Here is a 19,640-nt window from a genome sequence, read left to right on the forward strand (position 1 = left end):
GAATCATCGTATTTTCAAACGCAACAATATATTTCTGATAATATTGTTGATCTTTTTAGGAATATAGTTCGTGGTTCAATTCGGATACACACGCCGCAGACGGATAGTCTAATTTTCTCCTTTTTAGCAAACTGTCTAAGTTTCGGATTAACGAGAGTAATATCGCACATGGATTAATATTTTTCAGTGAATGTTAATCATTTCGTGTGTATTTATATTGAATAAAAAGTAAAAGTAAACATACTTTTCAAAAGAACATAATTATTTAGGTAATTTTTAACGTAAATAATTTTTATTCATGACATAAATTTATTCTTCAACGTGACTTTTATGTATCATAAGATAAAAATTTTATGATTATGACAAATCATAAAAAGAAAAGGATCATATATTTTTTAATAATATATAAAAAGTACTTTTTGATTAATATTTTGCGCTATACAAATATACTTTATTAATCTGATGCAATATGTTATGTATGTATTATACTATGTATTTAAATTGACATAAGTTATTTATTTATTTTTAGTAAAATGGTGTTATCTTGTCGATTTTATAAAGAAAAATATCCAGAAGTGGAGGATGTAGTTATGGTAAATGTACGAAGTATAGCAGAAATGGGTGCATATGTACATTTATTAGAGTATAATAATATCGAGGGCATGATATTACTTTCTGAATTGTCCAGAAGACGTATCAGATCTATTAACAAACTGATTAGGGTAGGCAAGACTGAACCTGTTGTTGTTATAAGAGTGGACAAAGAAAAAGGTATATATACATAACAAAGTATTATTAATACTTTAAATGAGATATTTTTTATAATTTAAGAAATGTATAATCTTAAATAGGTTATATCGATTTGAGTAAACGACGTGTATCAGCAGAAGATGTAGAAAAATGCACAGAGAGATATGCTAAAGCTAAAGCTGTAAATTCTATCTTAAGACATGTTGCTGAATTGCTACATTATGACAACGATGATCAATTAGAAGAACTCTATAAGAAAACAGCATGGCATTTTGAAGAAAAATATAAAAAACAGAAAGCTTCTGCATATGATTTCTTTAAACAATCAGTACTGTAAGTTTCTCATTAATCATAAATATTTAATCTTATATTGAATTTTTACCGATTGTTATAATAATATCTCTGAATACATTGTTACTTTAGGGATCCCTCTATTTTAGCAGAATGTGGGCTTGATGAACATACAAAAGAAGTATTATTAAATAACATTAAAAGAAAATTGACTTCTCAAGCTGTTAAGATTAGAGCAGATGTAGAAGTTGCTTGTTATGGTTATGAAGGAATTGATGCAGTTAAAAGTGCTTTAAAAGCTGGATTGGCACTCTCTACTGAAGAACTTCCTATTAAAATTAACTTAATTGCTCCTCCTTTATATGGTATATATATTTTTCCTAGAATATTTTATACACACACACATTAAATCTATGCTCTTTTTTTATATTTTTTTATTATTATTATTATGGATATTATGAATTTCATTACTATTAGATGTATATACATGTTTAATAATATGTTTAGTTATGACAACATCAACACCAGAGAAACAAGATGGTTTGAAAGCATTAAGTGATGCTATTGAAGTTATACAAGAAAAAATAACATCCTTAGGAGGAGTATTTAATATTCAAATGGCTGTAAGATCTGGTTTTGTTATACTACACTTGTATAAAATACCTCGATATTTTTAACAATAAGAAATTCTAATATAATGATAAAAACTAAAAACTTCAAATCTAATTTATAGCCAAAAGTTGTTACTGCTACTGATGAAGCAGAGTTGGCAAGACAAATGGAACGAGCTGAATTTGAAAATGCAGAAGTTGCTGGAGATGATGATGATGAAGAAGAAGCAGAAGGTATGGATGACTTTAGTGGTGGAGAAGGTGCAGAAGACGAAAAAACAGGACATGAATCTGCAGAAGAAGCTTGAATCCATAATTTTTTACTGATTCATAAATCCAATTAATAGACAAATATAACGTTTTTTATTAAATTTCCCTTCTAAATGAAAATACTCTTACTTTTGTGGGTACAAGAGATTTATATACTACTTTTTGAAGATTTAATACTTAATTATTAATTACTTTGCAATCATTACAGTATCTATAAAGATACTAATTAAAAATAGAATGATACTTTTATTTTACTTTTTTTTTCTTTTTTTGATTAGTAATAAATAAAATTTCATAATTATATATTGCATTGAAACGGACTTCCATCAAAATATTTAATATCTACCTTTTGAAAGTAAATACCAAAAGGCAAACCCTGACATAAATTATCAATGCGTTCAGTTTTCACATTTTTATTAAAACTTTATACAGTGTCATTCAAACGATTTAATCATTTGCAATTGTAACTTCAACCTCTACACCAGGTTCAATAGAAATACTTGTTATCTGTTTAACAATTTCTGATGGAGAGTACAAATCGATAACTCTCTTATGAATTCGCATTTGGAAGCGATCCCATGTTTTGGATCCTTCACCACAAGGAGTTTTACGAGTTGTAATCCTTAAAATTTTAGTAGGCATACGAACAGGTCCTTTGACCTTCAGCTTTTGTTTTTTGGCCCCATTAATCAGTTCCAAGCATACTAAAATTTTCAAAAAAACACTTATTTGTATATATACATTTCATATTGTGTGTATATACATTTATGTAATATATAGATAAAAAATCTACCTTTTTCAAGAGAACGAACATTACGAGAAGTAAGTGTTATCCTAATACGATGAATAGGAGCAACTTCTTGTCCTGGCTTTTCAGGATTATCCGTTTTGGTACTTGCCTACGAATAAAATAGTAAACTTAACAATATTTTATTTTAATATAATTGAACGAGTAAAAAATATTCTTATAAAATATAAAATAAGATTCAAATAAAGCTTATACAAACAAATAAGATCATAAGCATTTGTACAGTATACTGCACCATAACCTTCAAATTATATTTCTCTCTTTCAATTATAATAAACCAAATAATTATTATGTTTATATTATATGATTAAAAAAAAATTTGATATAAAAAGACAATTTACCATTGTTTAAAACTTTTTCCCTGGTCGAGATGATCAATTTATATCCTTACAAACTGACCAGCGCTGAACCAGTTTACGTACACGTTGCACGTGTCGAGTCGGAAAAGAGAGATAAACGTTGTAGCAACGCCTATATACGAATATCGTATTTCGTAATAAAGTCAATAGATGACGCATAGATCGCCAATTCATAAAAACATTTTAACTTACCATCTAGTACAAAAGTAAATTTGCGGGCTACGCCATTTCTTAAATTCCAACGTTCATTGGATAAACAGCTAAAGAAAACAAGATGCGATAGATAAGGAGAATAAAGATTGTATATTAAAGATGAAAAAGTTTCTAGACTTGTAATTTTACATTTTGAAAAAAATAAGCCTAAAAAAGGCTTGAAAAAAAGTGAACTAATTTTTAAAATCATCTAGACTTTTGGCCTATCCTGAATGAAAAATTTCAATATTACTTTATTGGCCAACCTACAATATAATAATAATAATAATAATAATAAATTTTATATTTATTTTATCACGTTTAAAATTAAAAAATATTTTATTACATACTTTGTTTGAAATTGCAATTTATTAATACGACAGTATTTATTTAGCATATTTAAATATAATAGGATTAGGTTGAATATGGTAGTTATAAAAAATATAAAAATTGTTTCCTTGTATCTATCATGATGTTAAATATTACTATCTGTTAGGTAATACTCTCTTTTTTGTAGCTTTCATTCTATTTTATATACTTATACGTAGTCATATATATTGAAAATACTTCATTTTTAATTGCATTAATTGTTCGTAATATGTTACAATAATATATTTATAACCTATATGTAAATCATAGTTTACGATAGTAATAAATTGATATACGAATTAACCAATGATTTTATGGAATCACCTATCGCGCGAAATTCCTGTAATATTATTGGTAATATCGAAACCGCCAAATCTGTATTATATCACCAAATGGTGAAAATGGTAGATCGATTAACTTGAATTTGAAATACAAAAGTATCCAAGGATTGTAATTGGCGCACTAGATTTTCTTCAATCTATTCAACCAATCATCTTTCATGCATTATAATCTATCCGTCTTGTTGAGAAGCGATTCGGTCGTTGAGTCATATAAGTGTAACCATATGCAACTAACTTCAAACGTTCGGATTGCGCTGTCGCGTCCTTTGACACGCTTAACCGTTTAAGAAAACGATTTCGCCACTTTTTCGCTGACGTTTTGACTATTCTACGATGCCAAGTATTTACAGAAAATTCAGAAAATTACGTCGAAGGCGATACGTTCGTACTTAGTAGTAAAGATATTGTGAGTTCATTCTGAAAATTAAGTTTGTGCCGTGTGTTCATCAGCTACATTTGCTTTATTGATATTTTGAGTGTCATAGGACTTTTAGTGCCTATGCATATCTTGAGGTAAAGATATTATTAGTATAATAATATATTTATCATTTTTTTATATATAATATTATGTAGTTTACCATTCGGATAATTTTTTTACATATAATATTGTTTATGCCGTCTGTTGTATACGTGCATAGGATCAGACATAACCTACAACATGTGAGATTTATAATTATTCACTAAACAGATATTACTATGTACGAAATATCTGTGCTTGTGTATATATATATATATGTATATATATATATATACACATATATACATATATATACATATATATATACACATATATGTTTGTGTGAAATTATTAAGCAATAATATATAATTAATTATTTGAAATAATTTAACTAAGTTTTCTTTTGCTTTGAAATTAATATACTTTTTTGTTTGCTTCCATAAAAGTTAATATCACGAAATGAGTAGGTAATGCAAATCATATTGAATTTATAATTAAGAAAAAAATTATTATTATTCATAAAAATTAAGGAATATATTTATTTGATAGATTATAAAAAAAAAAGTATATAAAAACTTAAATATTTATATTTTCTTTACAAATATAATTGCATTACAGAATTTGGACCGTGTTCTAGATTACTTTAAGAACAAATAGTTTTCTATACGTAGTTGGATTACTTGAAAGACATTATGTCAGAAATTGTTTACCCTCAAGGGTGTAGATCTGTTACTGAAGATCTAGGCCCAGATGAATTGATCAGAAGACTTAAGGTATATCACTATAAGTAGTTTTTCTAACAGATACCTTTTTAATTGTTTTAATAAATATATTGAGAATAACATATTATTTTATTGGGTATATAGACATTGGCTCATACGTTACAAGCTATGGGTCAAGATGAAGGAATGTATCAACAATATATTCCATTAGCTTTGCATTTAGCAGAAGAACATTTTTTAATGCATCAAAGTAAAGATGTTCAATTGTTAATTGCATGCTGTATTGCAGACGTACTAAGAGTTTATGCTCCTGAAGCACCTTATAAAGATGCAGATCAGGTACAAACATTTTGTACATTTATTGATTGACATACTTTTATAATATGTTTCTTAAACTATCTAATGAAATATATCAATATTATCTTAATTACATGTTTCTAGGTGAAAACAATCTTTCTATTTTTAATCAAACAACTAGCTGGTTTAAAAGATCCTAAAGATCCAGCTTTCAAAAGATATTTTTATCTTCTTGAAAATTTAGCATATGTCAAGTCATTTAATATGTGTTTTGAACTTGAAGACTGTCAAGAAATTTTCTGTGCACTTTTCTCTCTTATGTTTAGAATAGTCAAGTAAGTTTCATTTTTTTTCTCCTTTAAAATGTAAATATATTACTTTGACTATTGTTTGGTAGTTATGTTAAATGTAATTGTTATTACTAATCTCCTTTTTAGTGATGAACATTCTGGAAAAGTTAAAAGCTTTATGTTGGATGTCCTCTGTCCACTTATTACTGAATCAGATATTGTCAGTAATGAATTATTAGATATTATACTTATGAATATTGTAGAACCAAACAAAACTCAGAAAAAGAATGCATATTTACTTGCTAAAGAATTAGTAATTAAATGCAGTGATACATTGGAACCATATATTCAAGCAGTAAGTGTGATATTTCTCTCTTCCTTCTCTCTATAATATATTTTTTCTAATATATAATATAAAATAAAATAAAATCACAATATACTGCACATGCAACTATAATATGATATGAGAACATTCCAAATTCTATATGTTTACAGTTTTTCAATCATGTGTTGATCTTGGGAAAAGAAGAAAAAAGTTTACAAATTTGTAAAAAAGTTTATGACTTGATTTATGAGTTAAATCATATCTGTCCAAGCGTCTTGTTGTCCGTCCTTCCACAATTAGAATGTAAATTAAAATCTTCATCGGAAACTGAAAGATTAGGTGCAGTAGCACTATTGGCAAGAATGTTTTCAGAAAAAGGATCTCAATTAGCTGTTCAACATACACAATTATGGAGAGCATTTTTGGGAAGATTTAATGACATAAGTGTTTCCATTCGTATTAAATGTGTCCAGTATTCAATGCATTTTTTATTAAATCATCCAGAACTTAGGAAGGATATAACTGATACTTTGAAATTAAGACAACATGACGCTGATGAAAGTGTTAGATATGAAGTAGTTATGGCTATAGTAACAACTGCTAGGAGAGATTTTGAAGTTGTCTCAGATAGTGAAGATTTGCTTGAATTTGTAAAAGAAAGAACTTTGGATAAGAAGGTATCGGAATAAGTTACATATCAAACAATTAATAATTGTGTATAAATATATAACATGAAATTTTTCATTTTTTTTTCTTTTTTTTAATACAACTTATATTTTATGCTATTAGTTTAAAATTAGAAAAGAAGCAATGGCAGGTCTTGCTATGATATATAAGAAACACCTGAATGACTCAGACGTGCCACAGGCTACAAAAAAGGCTGTTACTTGGATAAAAGACAAAATATTGCATGGTTATTATATGGCAAGTATGGAGGACAGATTATTGGTAGAAAGACTATTAAACACATGCTTAGTTCCCTATCAGTTACCAGCAGAGGAAAGAATGAAAAAGTTATATCATTTACTTGGTACAATCGATGATCATGCATCTAAAGCTTTCGTAGAATTGCAAAAACATCAACTCGCGTGAGTAAAATTATACACGGTATTATATATATTTATATAGTTTTTAATTTTTTAATTTTTATTATTATATCGTATGTATTATATTATATTATATTGATAAAATTGAATGTAATGTCAATGTGTGTCAAGTAATCTGTGCATTGTAGGGTCAGAAGGGCTGTTGTTGAATGGTTAGAAATTATAAAACGACCAGAAGCTACAAACGAATTAATGACAAAGATTCATCAAATTTCACGTTTTTTGCCTGATCCCATGAAGGTACAGGAATTTTTACAAAAATTCAATGGACACATGAAAAAAGATTCAGCATTGTTACAAGGCATGGAAACAATTGTTCAGCCTAATGTTTCGTGCAAAGAGTGTGCTGATACAATAAGTTTAGTTTTGAAAAAATTGGGTCAACCAGTAATGACAAATTTATATTACAATACAATAAAGATGTTATTGGAAAGAGTGAGCTCTGTTATGATCGATGAAGAAGCAATCAGGGTGAATAGAATATTGTATAATTCATAGAAATGTATTTTTGGGATTTGTTTTTTTAAATTGATAGATTATTTAGAATGTAATATAATACAAAAAATGTTCACAGGTTTTAATAGGATATGTATTAGATTGTTTAAAGGGAGGTAATGTAATTGAAGAAGTTGGTTTGAATCCAAATAACGCTGGTGAAAAGGGCTTAAGACTGCTAGTTGTAAGTTTATCTTTTTATATAATCTTATTCCATTTTGACTATGTGTTTATAAGATTATAGATACGAAATAATACGTATCTATGTATTGAATTTTTTATTTAAAGTACTTGAACAGTACAAGAATTAAAATATTATCGTCAGAAGATTTAATGATAATTTTGTGTTTCCAGATGTTGTCTTTCGTATTTGGCCCACATTTTCTTCATAATGATATCTTAATGCAATTGGTACATCTTTTAGAATTAGAGGATGAGATGGTAGGACCACTTGTCCTATCAATCTTTACATTTTTAGGAAAATATAAACCTTTATGCGAGGTAGCACCTGATATTATGAATCTTATGGTACCAATCTGCAAAAACTTTGCTGAAACAGGGACTCCAAAACAAGCGAAACAAGCTGTTAGGTGTTTGTTTGTTAATATGACCAATATTCACGATAAAATTTTTCCAGAAATCATTGAAAGAATTAAAATGACATTGACACCCACATCAGAATTTTATCGAACTTCTATAGTTACATTAGGTCATATAGCATATAATTTGCCAGATAAATATCAAGTACAAATAAAAAATATGGTATCCAGAAAAGTATGTATATATATATATACATATATCTATATATACATATGCACACAGATATAATCATATTTATCAAACAGCTTAAAAATGTAGTCAATTTTTATATGTAATATATGATTTTATAGATTGTTAAAGAACTGCTTGTAAAAGAAAGTAGTGAACAAACAGCTGATACTATTGAAGGCGAGTGGTGCCGTGAAGATCAGCTTCCTGAAGAAACACGTTGCCGATTAGAAGGTTTGAAGTGCATGGCACGTTGGTTGTTGGGTTTGAAAACTGACGTTTTATCTGCACAGAAAACGTTTAGGATGTTGAATGCATTTGTTGTAAATAAGGGTGATCTTTTACAACAAGGACGTTTAAGTAAAGCTGAGATGAGTTGGTTACGTTTACAGGCTGGTTGTTCAATGTTAAAAATTTGTGAACAGAAAGGGGTTGGCGATCAATTCACAGCAGAACAATTTTATAATCTTTCTCAACTTATGGTGGTATGTACATTGTTTTACATGAATCTGATATTTCATTACAAATGTTTGTACGAAATTGTGTTTTGTTTCTAGGATGAAGTTCCTCAAGTTAGGGAAGCCTTTGGTAGTAAATTACATAAAGGACTTGGTAGAGGAATACCAAACAAATGTTTACCATTAGACTTTATGGGATATTATGCTTTGGCAGGCAAAGAGCAAGATAAAAGATTGAAATGTTTATTGAAAACATATATGCAAACTGATATAAACAAAAGAAGGGATTACGTTAAAACGTTGTCGTTGGGTACTGTAGAACGGGCCATGGGTAAGAAACTAAATAGTAAGCTAATGTCTTACATGAATTAGTAGTTTTGATAAAATCTCAAGAAATTCAATGAAAAATAAATTGATATTTGTGTTTCTAGGTCAACTACCACACATTTTGCCCGATTATATGCTAGTTTTTGCAGTTCCCATTCTAGCACATGATCCTGAATTTACAAGTCACCTAATAGTTAGTCAGTTAAAAGTCATACAACAATGTCTATGGTTTATACTTGAGCCACTCATTACAAAGAATGAATATTATTGTTATGGGTTTTATAAAAACCTTATAGAGCGTATGAAAAGTCATAAAGATGCATTGAAACCAGAAGACAACAATATGAATTATGTAATAATCTGATTAAATTCATCATTTCTTCTTCTCTATTTACCGATTTTATTAATTTAACTGTTTCATTGCATATAGAAATTGTGGGCAGTATGTGATTTAGCTATGAACGTGATATACACTAAAACAACTAATTTTGATATGAAAGAATTTCCAAGTGAAACACGCATACCTACGATGTACTTTAAACGAACGGATGAATTAGCTAATACAAAAAATTATCTACCAGCAGAAATGCAAATAAACATGACCAGTACTAAGGGAAAAGGTTCATTACATAATGTACACACAGTAAGCGAAAGACCGCAGCGTAGAGCTAAATCTAAACAACAAAAAGAAGTTGGCATTGGTCCCAATGAGACAGATGCAAGGGTAAGAATTAAATAATTTTTTACATGACAATCCGTTGTTAGACTGTAATCTGTTAGTATTGTATCTTAAATAATGAAAATGTAAAAAGTGTTCGTTAAATCTACTATCATGCTATGATTTCAAGCTGCAAATTGGAGAAGTTGAATGCATTGATGCACAGGTAAAATAACATACAGATTAAGTAATAGGTCATATTATGATTCTTATAAATTATTTACCTTTAAACGACTTTATGATTTCATACATTCATTATATTTTTACAGCCTGCTGAAGCATCTGAGACTAGAATTCAATTACCTGGTTTGGAAGAGGAGGTAAATTGATAATTCTATTATCCATTTTTTCATGTTCATAGTTAATGTATTATTTTCAGATTGAAGAGCCACCTGCAAAAAGGGCATTGAGGGAGTCAGATAAAGTAAATAAGTAATTAAGTGATCGAACTCTGTAATCAAGGGGGGGGAGGTGACTGGAGATCGGGAAAAGACTTAAGAAGCGCGATGATACTATAAGAATTAAAGAATCTAAAAATACTTTACAAATTAGAATACAGAATATTTTGGTTATGTACAACAATTAATAAACCTAAGTCGTTCGCGTATTTTTAGATTATAAGGTGTTACGATTATGACACATTAACTTCAAATTATTAATACACGTAGGCTTATGATTCAGAGACTTCTCTGGACTTACAACCTATGACTAAAAAGGGAAGAATATTCATTAGTTCGTTGAACATGTGGCTCACCAAGTGTGTTTGATTGTTCATATGAATGGAATACATATATGTCTTAGATACTGTTTCTTTTACAGACCGATAAAAGAAAAAACTATCAAAGAATCGATCGTAAACTAGAATTATTGTTTAAGATGGCTATGTTCATTTTGACACTTTTTATAAAACGTGTAAAACTGTATCTAAGTTAACATTTTTTCTTCCTTGAGGGGTGATGCCTGATAACTGTTGTTTTGTTCACTTCGAGAGTTTATTGATAAAAATAATAATGGAAAGTTCGTGTGACATTATACATTCAAAAGTATACTGCACAATTCTCAAAGATATTAAGTAATGAATAAATATGTGCAAAGAAGATTTTTAAGAATCGACATCATATTTGACAGATATTCGTAAACACATTAAGCATTTATAAACTTATGAGCTTTATAAGTTTTCATACATATGCACATGTATATTTAATTACAAGTTTATAGATGGAAGAGAACAATACAACTTTGTTGGGTTAATGTAAATGATATATTTTATGGATGAATTGGCTTTGTGATCCAAAGTTGTGTTTGTTTCTTTTATTATGTTTATCATTATGTCTCTTTATTTTTATTGTAATTATTATCATCACTATAGTTACTTTAATAAGCAGAATTTTATTGTATAGGTAAATTGGTGAGACCTTTTTCTTTTTTTTTTCTTTTTTTTTTTTTTCAAATGAAATATTTACTGCCACGTGAAATATATTTAATTTCTCTTATTCGTTCATTTTTAAAGTAATATAATTGGAAAAATGTTAAGTAAGCTATTCATATAAGATAGAAACAACAGAAATTTATTTTCTAACTTATTTTATGCGGATCTTTAATAAATATTCATAAATTCTTTGGTGCACAATATTTCTAAATTATTAAAATGGAAAATAAAAATATTGCAATATAAATAGAAGAAAACGACAATACATTATAAAAAGGATTATTGACAACAAAAATAATTTAATAATTTTCTTAAAAATGAATACTTATTATCTCTCCATGAATACATGATAATAGAACATTTCTATTCAATTCAAGTTTGTATCCAAAACTTTTCTGTACCTGTTGTAAATTTAATGTCAATGAATTTTCTGATATTGCAGGGCAGAATACTTCAAAAATTACTTTTAACATTTTTACTCACGGTCTATTTTTCATAACGGTATCAATTTTTTAATACACGTTTACTATAAAAAAAAAAACCATACTCATAAAATATAATTAAATCTCCATGTTGACGCATCAAGTATACTGAATTTGAATAAGTATGTCATGTATATTACTCTTTATCTTGACATTAACGTTTTGCTAAGTAAACTATTTCATTTTCAGGTTTTCTATATTTATAACAATTCACTAGCAAGTTTATACCTCAGTGATAATATAGACTCCTGTTTATAAATATGTAAATTATAGCATAATTATATATAAACGTAATTTAACTCTAGTGTGATTATATACCTTTCACATGCTCACTGTAATACAAGTGCATGTGCCAGGTAATTATCATCACTACTACTATTTTTATCATACAAACTTTTTTATCACACATTAAATATCATTAATGTGTAATCAAGAAAAATAAATGTTCCAGAGATTGAAAACTAATTTAGTTTTTATATTTACAAATAAGTGTATTGCCTATGTATTGAAGCGTTCTTTTGTGTTATGTATTATTTATATCTGGACTATTCTAAATATTAATTCTTATTTAATATTCGTAAATATATAACAAGTATTTGATTTTATTAATCATTAGACAGAAAAGAGATTTGGGTACGAATTTGAATAAAATTCGAAGAATTTAAATTTGGCCTATATCTCCGGAAGTTTCTTTTTCTTCTTGTGATGATCATTTATTACAGGTAGAACTGCATATAGTGTGCATGTTATTGTAAGTAATGATGGATGATTGAGATTATTATACTAATATACTCGAATTCACACAGATTACAGTACAGCAAAGTTCTAATGTTACATTTTTTCTGCAAATTATAAATTCGCATTTTAGGGTAATATTAATTACAATAATTATATTAAACATTATTTTATACACCACTACTGATAAACCATACATTTCAACTATAACTTAGGCTTTTTAATCAGATATATTTGAGGGTATTGCTTTTATTGTAAACTTGTGGATGTATATCGATAACTATTTCATATCACAATATATCATCACAAGTTTCTTTGAAGTTATAGTCTTGCAATTGATGTAGATATAATTTTTAAAGATATTTTATTTCATAATAGATACATATCTATATTAAATTTTTTGGTCACCAAAATAATTTGTACGCTCATCTTTAACCACAGATCTTATATAAGTTAATATTACTTTCTTAGGTGCTGTAATATCTTCAATATAATGATGCATAGTACTGCAGTTTTTACAAAAAATGGTCATACATTATCCATACATACTGATCAAAAACCGATTAAAATAATCAGTGCTATTCATCTGTCAATTTGTGACATAACTAAAGTATTGTAATGATTATATAATAAAATAAATAATTAAAAGTGATAGACATGCAATTTTCTTTACTTTTATCAATACAATATTATCATGAAAAATATATTTACAATTTAACGTGTCCGGGATTTTTTCTTTTGACTTTTTTTTCCAAGAACATTTGATTTTCGTGTTGAAGTCTTAGAATTCTGTTTCTTATTTGCTCTAAAATATAAATACTTACTTCAGTTTTTCTGTATTTTTATATATCTTAAATATGTAGTTTACTTACTCGTAACGCATTCTTTTTACATTTTTACTGCTAGTATCTGTTAAATCATCAGCAAACGAAGATCGTGATCGTTTTTTGGATCCTACAAAGGTTATTATTTTATATATAAATACAAATTAGAACAAATTTTCATGAGTAAAAATTTGATTAATAATAAAACTCTATACCTTCATTATTATATATACCCACATATATAATAAAATTCTATACCTTTATTATTCACATTATATCCACCTTTATCTACAACAGTTCTAATTTTTTTTGCTTTAGATTTTTGTTTAGCTACTCTTGCTTGATATGCTGCTATCTTCTCTAATTCTTTGTTCGCCCTATCTTCGGCTGTTTCTTTAGGTTGTTCTTTTTTTTTATTTTTTTTATTTTCTTCTATTACGTTGGAAAATTCTTTCCGATCTTTATTTTTATTCTTATGCGGTTGTTTCGTTGTTAAAGACAGTTTTTCTAAAATATAAGAATTTTATTATAATTAATCTGTTTATTATAATTATATTTTTATTAATGTAAAGAAAAATTCAAATAACGTTTCTCGTATTTCCTTTCTTTAGCACTTTGGAACCAACTTCTATGATTCTTGTCGTCTGAACCTTTAAGTAAATTTTCAGCACGGTTTGCTTGATTTTCTATTTTGGCAAGCTCCCTTTCATTCTTTTCTTCTTGTAGTATTCTTTCTATATCAGACTCTAAAGATTGTAATTTTTTATTATATTTTTCTATTATATCTGGAGGTATTATTCTGTTTTTTACAGGATTTTTCGCTTGTTTGATGATATCTTTCACTAAACCACGTTCTTGTTCACCAGCTAATGATACAGATACTCCTCCACGACCTGCTCTGGCTGTCCTTCCAACTCTACAATTTTTAATTTTATTTTTTAGTATAAATTAGAAATACAATATGTCTCTACAATTGTTAAATGTTATACCTATGGATATAATGTTGTATGGTAACAGGCATTACAAAATTAATTACAGTTTTCACACCACTAATATCTAATCCTCTAGCTGCAACATCAGTTGCCAACAAAATATCTATTTCTTCTTCTTTAAATTTTCTTAAATTTTCTAATCTTTGAGGTTGTGTAAGGTTCCCATGAAGTTCTCCAACCTAATTAGATACCAAAAATAAGTTTTTATATCAGAAATTTCATTTTTTTTGATAACAAATAATTTTCGGCATAGTACTAAAACATGTTTACCTTTATACCTAATAATCCTAATAAAATATGCAATCGATGAGCTTGTTTTTTAGTTTGTACAAAAACCATAGTGTGATCATGGAATGTCCTACAAATTAGAGCTGCTAATATTGCTTCACGATCACCTTCTCTTTCTTTGCGTATTCTATAATGTAAATTAGTTGTTTATACATGTGTATATATATATATATATATATATATATATAAAATAATGAAACTATTTACCTAATAAATTCTTGCCGTAAATTAAATGCAACTTCTTGATTACTATCCACAAATACCTTTACTGGTTTCTCTAAGGACATAGCAGCTAGATCTTTAACTTCCTCTGTCATAGTGGCTGAGAACAAAATAGTTTGTCTGTTTCTTGAACATTGCTTTATAATATGTTTCATTTGTTCAGCAAAATATTCATCCAACATTCTAAAAGCAATATATATAATTTTAAATTGAATCAATAACAGAAAATATCTTTCAAATCTAGAACAATATTTTTTTAAATACCTGTCTGCTTCATCTAAAATAAGTACTTCTATGCTATCCAAAGAAAAAGTTGGTGTGTTTGTTAAATGATCAATCAATCTTCCAGGAGTTGCAATAACAATATCTGGATTTTTCCGTAATACAGTTTCCTAATTAAATTTAAATTATATTTACTATGTATAGTTACACGTATGTATTATACAATATAATTTACTTACTTGAATTTTTACATCTAATCCACCTACAGATAATCCTACTTCGATTGTTGTAAATTGTGATAATTGTTTTGTAACTTGGTATACTTGAACTCCAAGTTCTCTTGTTGGTACTAATACTAGAACTCGTGAAATAGCAGGACCATTTAATGGTCTGTACAATAATCTTTCTAAAGTTGGTAGCATATAAGCTGCAGTTTTCCCAGTACCTGTTGCAGCACAACCACATATATCACGTCCCATTAAAGCAAATGGTATTGTAGCTGCTTGAATAGGTGTTGGATGAACAAAATTCATTGTTGTTATTGCCTATGGTAAAGAAATCATTTTTTCATCTTCATTCTATATATAAATACAAATATATATATATATATATATATATATATATATATATATATTCTATACCTTTAATAAAGGTCTAGATAAATTCATTTGTTGAAAAGACATATAAGATTCAACATTTGTAAATTCTTCAAAATTAATTGTTTCTCCATTTTGCTCTTTAGTAACGTTTTTTCTTTTGCCTTTTTTCTGCTTAGTTTTAAATGCATCTAGCAAAACATATAAAGATTATTTTTTATTTTTCATTTAAAAAAGATTTTTATTTTATTTACCCTTTTTAAGTTCATCCTCAGACAAGGAAAATTCATCATCTTCTTCATAGATTTCTGTTTTGTTCTTGGTATCATTATCATTGATACTTTCATTCTAAAAAAAAAAAAATAATATAAATATATTTTTAAACTTATTTACTTTTTCATTCCACATACTTCCTTTTCCTTTTGATTTCTAATATTCTTTATCTTGTCATCTAATTTACTCTTTGCTTTTCTTTTAATATATTTGTTTAAATCATTCCAAGTATCTTGATTGTATTCTGAAGTGTTATTTACAAATTCAAAGTCAATAGCGAAGTCTTTTTTCTCTTGCTTTTTTTGTTTGCGAGGCTGAAACTATTTAGAAGATTAAAATACTTAAACTAGAAAATTCGATTGTAAAGAATTAAATTCTTAATATATATAAAAGACAAATAACAACTCGTTAAAAACTTACATCATCTTCTTCGTCTGATTTTTCTGAAAAATCTGGAACTTCTTCATCATCTTCTATAGTTTTTATTAAATCATAATTGAATACCATTTTTTATAAACTAAATACAAATCAGTGTAATTGAGGTTATGAGACGTATAAAAACACGTGGATATAAAGTATATAAAAATATGATATAAAATAAAATTACTAATAGATATGTTTATGTACAGTAAATATTCAAATTTTATAAAAAACCTATGAAATATTTATAATAGGAATTAAATTTTAATTGGATTAGAATAAATTAGGCTAGTAATTTCAAGATCGTTCATTACCTTAAGTTCAAAGCGTGTTCAGCGACAACTATGGACAAAATATGAACTACAAGCGGGAAATGCTGTTAAGGCTGTCCTGACCTCTGGATTTATAATGGTTTACATCAATAATGAGAACAAATGTAATTCTTAATCGATTTTGATGAACAGGATCTCATTGTAAAGACGAAAATTTAATCTAGGACATCACTTTTTCGAATTTTTGAAAAAGTTTTATTTCCTTTAAAAAAAATTACGTTAAAATATTGTGTTTTTTTCGAGAATAGTTTATATATATATATATATATATATATATATATATATATTACTTATGAAAAATAAAATGATGAATTTAATTGAATTTCAGAAAAAAAGTGAAAAATTTATTATTCGACTTTAGTAATAAAAATGAATACAATACGATCTTTGTAATGTTAAACGAGTGTACTATTGTTTAAATATTATGTATTTCACATAAATTAAAGATTGTTTAAACAATTGAAAAATTATCGAAAGTATTAATTTCTAAGTTTTCGAGTTTAGAAAGATAGAGGTACGACGTGCACTCATCGAAATATAAAAAAAAACTAATTTGGTAATTGTCAAAATTATTCGTAAGCTCGAGGATGTTGATAATACACGAGGCCAATGATTCTGAGATAGATGAATAGTTTTAAACAAGAAGTAATCAAAATAATATGCGACTTCATATAATAAATCAACATTCTGCTCTTCATAGTCACCTGTAAATGTAAACCATTAAAAATATTTTATAATTAAACAAGAAACAATCAAGATCAATATGCATTCTTTTTTCCATCGAGATAAGAGAAATGAACAATATAGAAAAATAAAAAAATCATCTTGGATTAATAGTAAATTTTGAGTGAATTTAAATGCAGCCATTAGCTCGACAGTACTTGCGTTATTTATCATATATCGCAAATAATATCGATTTCCAGGTCTCACCACTTGGAGGTTGCTGCATAGGAGACCCGCGGGCTATGACTCTACTACTAATGCCAAATATTTTAAAATCAATTATATAGAATCATTATCATTACATATTCAATAATAATTATTATAATTTGGAAAAAACAAAATCAATCGCGAAACGAATCAAAATTTTTGTCTAATTAATTAAGATTAGACGAAAGTTTATGAATTCGTTTGATATCGACCTACCTACCCGATAAACGCGAGGAAATATGATGAAACTAAAAATAAAACACATTGATTAGTATACACATAGCCTATAGGAGAATACATAAGATCATTATACAATAAATCAATCCCCTGTAAACAATAAACATAAAACATTAAATAATCTAAAACATTTCATAATTAGACAAGAAGAAATCGAAATAATGTGCGAACTTCATGTAATAAATCAGCAGTCATCTGTGAACATAAAACATTTAAATCATTTCGTAATTAAAAAAAAGGAAACAATCGAAAAAACGTGCGGACTTCATATAATAACTCAGCAGTCACCTGTGAACGTAAAACATTTAAATCATTTCATAATTAAAAAAAAGGAAGCAGTCGAAGAAACGTGCAAACTTCATGTAATAAATCAACAGTAACCTGTGAACATAAAACATCAGAAACATTTTATAACTAAAGAAATAATTAAAACTAATATGCAAATTTTATGTAATGAAACAACAACCTGTGGATATAAGAATTTCGTAATTTTATTACTTTCTGAAAATAAAACATATTGCAATAAGAATTATTTTACCTACACACCTGTGAACATGGAATTTTCACATACACACACAATATTTTACATACACACACGCACACATGGAAAGAACACAAATAGAAAAAGAACAACCAACGAAGAATGGAATCGAATCTTGTCAATGTAGATGATATTTTCTGAAACAGAAATCAATTAAATCGATTAAAAATTTTTTGAATATTTCAAATGAATAAAAAAAAAATAATTGCAGAATCCTCCATTGTTTTTTATTTTTTATAATTCCAATTCTTCAATATATCTTCAAGATATTTTGCAATATTTAATCTTGAAACGTGAAGATGAGACTTTTCTGTAACAAAAAACTATATAAAAGGGCATGTGTGGAAAGACAAAATTGTATTTACAATCTATGGGCAAACATTTTTATAATTTTGATAATATAATAAAAAAACACAGATATATATATATATTTAGCCATAGATTGTAATGCTGAAATAGAATAAAAAAAAAAAAAATGTATTAATATGGCACAATTGGCCTAAATATGTCGAATTCTCGATGCATTAAAAAACATGTTTTACATTTAAACAAAAATACGAAATTATTTGTGGATTGTATAGAAATATGTACAAATGTATAAAAATAAATAAATAAATAAATATATATATATATACATACACACAGAAATATATAGAAATATATATAAAGAAAGAATTACATAATAAATTACAAATACATATTGTAAATTAATCAAGACACGTTATGAAAAAAGGGAAAAAAATTGTGAATATTTCACAATATTTAAAAATTAAATCGCGTTAAAAAGAAAAAGAGCAAAAGTATACTGTACCTTGTGTCATATTACAAAATGCATACACAATTTTGTATGCTACCATGAACATATCCGTAACGAGATCAAATCTATATTTAATCGATGGATTAAATATATCTTATATTATTACGGTTATATTAACGCGAAGTATGCAGTTACATCAAGTGTTAGATGCACACATTACATCATTTATATATGACACTTTCTTATCTATTAAATTATAAAAAATATAATACAACTTCACAATTTTAAAATCATGTATTTTGTATATGTATATGAAATAGTAATGAAATATAAAATCTGAAAAAAAAAGATTAAATACAAAAATATTATATATACATACAAAATAATTTTAATGTATTCCTGTATA

The 19,640-nt window shown here is 27.0% G+C and overlaps 4 protein-coding genes across 7 annotated transcripts; 2 read left to right on the plus strand and 2 right to left on the minus strand.

The window, feature by feature from the left end:
- The first annotated feature begins 68 nt into the window (after positions 1-68).
- Positions 69-2,023, plus strand: LOC127069898 (eukaryotic translation initiation factor 2 subunit 1). The gene is made up of 6 exons (XM_051007562.1): positions 69-269; positions 530-771; positions 852-1,083; positions 1,174-1,406; positions 1,549-1,664; positions 1,775-2,023. Exons 2-6 carry the CDS (start codon positions 534-536, stop codon positions 1,958-1,960), a joined length of 1,005 nt encoding a protein of 334 aa, XP_050863519.1. The 5' UTR covers positions 69-269; positions 530-533; the 3' UTR covers positions 1,961-2,023.
- Positions 2,024-2,319: 296 nt separating this feature from the next.
- LOC127069907 (40S ribosomal protein S20) lies at positions 2,320-3,213 on the minus strand. Its single transcript, XM_051007576.1, has 3 exons — positions 3,072-3,213; positions 2,716-2,821; positions 2,320-2,626 (listed from the first exon to the last, which is right to left on the minus strand). The coding sequence occupies exons 1-3, from the start codon at positions 3,072-3,074 to the stop codon at positions 2,370-2,372; spliced, it is 366 nt and encodes a 121-aa protein (XP_050863533.1). The 5' UTR covers positions 3,075-3,213; the 3' UTR covers positions 2,320-2,369.
- A 1,014-nt stretch (positions 3,214-4,227) lies between these two features.
- Positions 4,228-13,239, plus strand: LOC127070273 (sister chromatid cohesion protein PDS5 homolog B). 3 transcript variants are annotated; one of them, XM_051008007.1, is made up of 17 exons: positions 4,228-4,504; positions 5,067-5,221; positions 5,315-5,509; positions 5,612-5,802; positions 5,905-6,112; positions 6,253-6,759; positions 6,872-7,170; positions 7,317-7,659; positions 7,763-7,867; positions 8,038-8,457; positions 8,574-8,936; positions 9,009-9,240; positions 9,341-9,588; positions 9,667-9,960; positions 10,085-10,120; positions 10,224-10,274; positions 10,334-13,239. In XM_051008007.1, exons 2-17 carry the CDS (start codon positions 5,141-5,143, stop codon positions 10,388-10,390), a joined length of 3,630 nt encoding a protein of 1,209 aa, XP_050863964.1. In that variant the 5' UTR covers positions 4,228-4,504; positions 5,067-5,140; the 3' UTR covers positions 10,391-13,239. The 3 variants fall into 3 exon arrangements, with proteins under 3 accessions (XP_050863964.1, XP_050863963.1, XP_050863965.1); XM_051008006.1 differs by having other exon boundaries at positions 9,009-9,255; positions 10,334-10,801; XM_051008008.1 differs by lacking the exon at positions 10,085-10,120 and having other exon boundaries at positions 9,009-9,255; positions 10,334-10,801.
- Positions 12,948-16,772, minus strand: LOC127070274 (probable ATP-dependent RNA helicase DDX27). Of its 2 annotated transcripts, none has more exons than XM_051008010.1 (13): positions 16,438-16,772; positions 16,155-16,337; positions 15,999-16,092; positions 15,790-15,935; positions 15,388-15,693; positions 15,191-15,318; positions 14,912-15,109; positions 14,687-14,831; positions 14,414-14,595; positions 14,012-14,340; positions 13,683-13,931; positions 13,493-13,554; positions 12,948-13,405 (listed from the first exon to the last, which is right to left on the minus strand). In XM_051008010.1, exons 1-13 carry the CDS (start codon positions 16,522-16,524, stop codon positions 13,397-13,399), a joined length of 2,118 nt encoding a protein of 705 aa, XP_050863967.1. In that variant the 5' UTR covers positions 16,525-16,772; the 3' UTR covers positions 12,948-13,396. The 2 variants fall into 2 exon arrangements, with proteins under 2 accessions (XP_050863967.1, XP_050863966.1); XM_051008009.1 differs by having other exon boundaries at positions 13,473-13,554.
- Between the last annotated feature and the right edge of the window lie 2,868 nt (positions 16,773-19,640).

The sequence above is a fragment of the Vespula vulgaris genome, chromosome 17, assembly GCF_905475345.1.
Source record: "Vespula vulgaris chromosome 17, iyVesVulg1.1, whole genome shotgun sequence".
Classification (NCBI taxonomy): Eukaryota; Metazoa; Arthropoda; class Insecta; order Hymenoptera; family Vespidae; genus Vespula; species Vespula vulgaris.